This window comes from Tribolium madens, unplaced genomic scaffold (assembly GCF_015345945.1).
Source record: "Tribolium madens isolate multiple individuals breed KSU strain unplaced genomic scaffold, Tmad_KSU_1.1 Scaffold_91;HRSCAF=231;Tcas5.2_LG7, whole genome shotgun sequence".
In the NCBI taxonomy this organism is placed as follows: domain Eukaryota; kingdom Metazoa; phylum Arthropoda; class Insecta; order Coleoptera; family Tenebrionidae; genus Tribolium; species Tribolium madens.
The window spans coordinates 1151275-1155233 of record NW_025401063.1 but is presented as its reverse complement, the minus strand read 5'-3'; the positions used below and the strand labels follow the sequence as shown (position 1 = coordinate 1155233).

The following is a 3959-nucleotide window of genomic DNA, read 5'->3' as shown; positions in this document are numbered from 1 at the left end:
TATAGATTTTTCAAGCATTTTTTTAAATTTTGTTCTAGATTTTTCTAAAGTTGTTTCTTTAGCTTCTTCTACTTAACTTTTTCTCTAGATTCTTCTACTATCTTCTATTTTCTAGCCATATCTTCAAATTCTTCTCTAGATTTTTGTTTAGCTATATAATTTTTTTTTTCAATTTTTTCTTAGTTTATTTAGATTCTTTAAACTTTTATTAGTTTTAATAACATTTTTTATTTTCTACTTTACATTCTTCATTACGTCCTTCTTTAGCTTTTTATACAAGGTGCGCCAGAACTCGCACCCCAGAGAAAAATGCCATATAAGGTAAGATACCAGGAACATGGAAAAAATGAAAAAAAAATTATCTATAAAAATTGCGAAGTTGGCACAGCCTGTATAGATTCTAAAAGAATTTACAGAAGAATTAAAAAAAATTAAGAAAAAAATTTTTTTTTTAATAGAAAGAAAAATCTTCATAAAAAATAGAGTTGAACTTACAAGCAAATTTAAGAAATGCTAAAAAGAAGTAAAGAACAAGAGAAAATATAAAAAAATTTAGAGATATATAAGAAATAATAAAAAAAACCTAAATTATCTTGATAATATTTTATTTGTTTAATTTTTGTACAATCAACTTTTTATTGCTTGATTAATTGCTTTCAAAAGTCCATTCTTCTCGCCACAAAATCCATGCAAGTCGTCGGTTTCAATCGACCAGATAAAAACCCCAGCCAAGTTTTTCTCTTTCGCATATTCAGTCTACAAAAAAAAATTATTCCAATTAAAAAAAATAGAAAAAGCCTCACTTTAATTGTGACAGACTGCTCATTATCATAACCAATCCAAAAATCCCCATCATACATGTAGGGCACTTTCATATCGTCCAAAAACACCACACTACCATCTGGGTGAAACTCGCAAACCTGAAACCAATTTTTCAGTTTTTTTTCAGTCAAGGATAAAAGAAAGTAGCAAAAATAGCAAAATTAGGACAAAAATAAGTATTTTTCATAAATTCACTGTAAAAAAAAACTTGTAAAAATAAAAAAAAATGTTTACTTGTTTTTTTTATAAATCTAAATGATTTTTAACAAAAACTCGCAAAAAACCATTTGTAAAAATTCAGTCAAAATTTGAAAAAAATTAAATTTGAGATGATTAATTTTTGTCTGTTTCGAGAGATTTAAAGCCTTTTATTTATTTTAGGAAACTAACAACATTTAAAAAATTTTGGCGAAACTAAACAAAAAATTTCAAAATTAGGTCCGAAATACGTTATTTTTTGTAAATTTAAAAAGGTTTTTCACCAAGAAACTCTCCGATTTGGTAAATTTTGTTTAAACAAATCAAAAAAATTAAAAAACTGACCAAAAGACGTTATTTTCGTCTACTTGGATTAAGTTAAGCGTTTTTTGACAACTGGAGGTAGAAAAAATGGCAAAATTAGGGCAAAAACAAGTATTTTTCATAAATTCACTGAAAAAAAACTTGTAAAAATAAAAAAAATGTTTGTTTGTTTTTTTATAAATCTAAAGCATTTTTAACAAAAACTCGCAAAAATCCATTTGTTAAAATTCAGTCAAAATTTGATGAAAATTAAATTTGAGATGATTATTTTTTGTCTGTTTCGATAGATTTAAAAGCCTTTTATTTTTTTTAAGCTAACAACATTTAAAAAATTTTGACGAAACTAAACAAAAAATTTCAAAATTAGGTCTGAAATACGTTATTACATCTGTAAATTTAAAAAGGTTTTTCACCAAGAAACTCTCCGATTTGGTAAATTTAGTTTAAACAAATCAAAAAATTTTATAAAAATTGGCCAAAAGACGTTATTTTTGTCTACTTGAATAAATTTAAGCGTATCTGAAACGCGTTATTTTCTATAGATTTAAGAAAGTTTTTCTGATTCGGTAAATCTTGTATAAACAAATCAAAAAATTTGAACAAAATGCATTATTTTTGCCTACTTAAATAAATTTAAGAGTTTTTTGAAAAAAAAAGGTAGAAGAAACAACAAAATTAGAGAATAGATTTACTGAAATTAAAAAAAAAAACAGATTCAAAAAATTGTAAATTACGCCTGAAAATTTGTAGTTTTTTTGTTTTTTTTTATAAATCTAATGAAACTCGCAAACCTGAAACCAATTTTTCAGTTTTTTTTTTCAGTCATGGTGGATTATCAAATACCTCGTTGTACCCCAGACTGAAGGTGTTGTTGGTGTATGGTCCTGGGTCTCCTGGCCCTTGGGTGGGGGCGTCCAGACCATGGTTTTCAGGACTTATTTTGTAGGTATGGCCGTAGAAGGCAATCCCGAGGGCGATTTTCTGGGGGTCAGCGCCCCCATCTAACCAATAACGAATCGCAGCGTCCGAATTGCGGTTGTCTCGGTTCCATTGACTCTCGTTTTCGCCCCCATACAAGGGCGAGTTCTCGGCGGTGTTACCCCACATGGCGTGGAAGTCGTATGTCATGACGTTTATCACGTCCAAAATGCTTCAAAAACACTAAATTCAGTAAAAATTCTATGAAAAAATTGTCACAAAATTTTTAGTTTTATCCAGTTTGTGAAATTTAGAAAGAATGTTAATGTAAATTCTAAAAAAAATCTAGGCACGGACCTAGAAGGGTAGAGGAGTAAAAGCTTAAAGCTAAAATTAAAATCAATAGAAAAAAATGTTTAAGGAAAAAGAAGAAAAGATGCTAGACAAGAATCCAGAAACGAATTTGAAGATATAACTAAAAAATAATGTAAAAAAAATAGTTAAAGTTAAAGATAAAGAAGAATCTACAGAAAAAGTGAAGAAAAAGCTAAAAAAATAACTGAAAAAAAATCTAGAACAGATGCTAATAATCTAGAAAATAATCTAAAAGAAGATAGTGTTACCATTTAGACAAAAAACTATAAAAGAAGCTAAAGAAGAATCTTTAAAAAATCTAAAAAAAACTAAGAAAAAGTCAAAGGAAGAAGACAAGAATTTAGAGAAAAATTTGAAGATAGCTAGAATATAATCTAAAAAAGTAGTTAAAGTAGAAGAATTTAGAGTAAAAGTTAAGTAAAGTATAAAAAAGAAGCTAAAGAAACAACTGAAAAAAAATCTAAAAAAAGAATTATAAAAAAAAACCTATAAACTAATCAAAATTAAGCTAGGTGAAAATTTAGACTATATTCTGCAGAAGTTAGTGTAGTATTTAAATAAAAAAATCTATGAAAAATGGTAAATAAAACTCTTGGAAAAAATGTAAACTAGACCAAGTAGACCATAGAAAGAAATGCTATAAATACTTAAAAATGTTTAACCATTTAGAAAAAACTAGATAAAAATTTTAGGGAAGAATCTAAACATAAAATTAGAAAGTAATTTAGACTAGATACTTACTAAAAAACACAACTAATTAAATTTCTAGAAAAAAAGTTTATAAAAGAGCTAGTAAAAAAGATAAACAAAAATCTAGAAAAAAATATAAAAAGAAAACTAGGGTATAATCTAAAAGAAGCTAAGTAAAAATTTAGACAATATTCCACAGTAAAAGCTAGTGAAGCATTTAAACAAAAAAATAATTTAAAAGAAGCTAGTGTTTCCATTTAGACAAAAAAATCTATAAAAGAAGCTAAAGATAAATCTAGTGCAGAAAGTAAAGTAGAAAATCACGAAAATGCTATTAAAATTTAAGAAAAGGTTAGACCATTTAAAAAAAACTAAGAAAAAATTAAAGGAAGAATTTAAAAGACTAGATAAGAATCTAGAGAAGAATTTGAAAATTTGGCTGAAAAATAATTTAAAAAAATACTTTAAGTAAAAGACAAGTAAGAATCTAGAGAAGAAGTAAAGTACAAAGAAAAAGCTAAAGTAACAACTAAAAAAAATCTAGAACAGAATTTAAGAAAATGCTAGAAAAATCTATGAAATAATGTAAACAAAGCTAGGTGAGAATTTAAACAATATTCTACAAAAAAGCT

At 26.1% G+C, this 3959-nt stretch overlaps 1 protein-coding gene across 1 annotated transcript in view; it reads right to left on the bottom strand.

The window, feature by feature from the left end:
• Nucleotides 1-596: 596 nt before the first annotated feature.
• The window catches only part of LOC123011707 (acidic mammalian chitinase-like), a 10114-nt gene continuing 6751 nt past the window's right edge, over nucleotides 597-3959 (bottom strand). Inside the window, exons 4-6 of the mRNA XM_044409292.1 lie at nucleotides 2188-2494; nucleotides 804-920; nucleotides 597-756 (exon numbers count right to left, since the gene is read on the bottom strand). Coding sequence (XP_044265227.1) covers nucleotides 628-756; nucleotides 804-920; nucleotides 2188-2494 — 553 coding nt within the window. The 3' untranslated portion in view covers nucleotides 597-627. The remainder of the gene's footprint in view (nucleotides 757-803; nucleotides 921-2187; nucleotides 2495-3959) is intronic.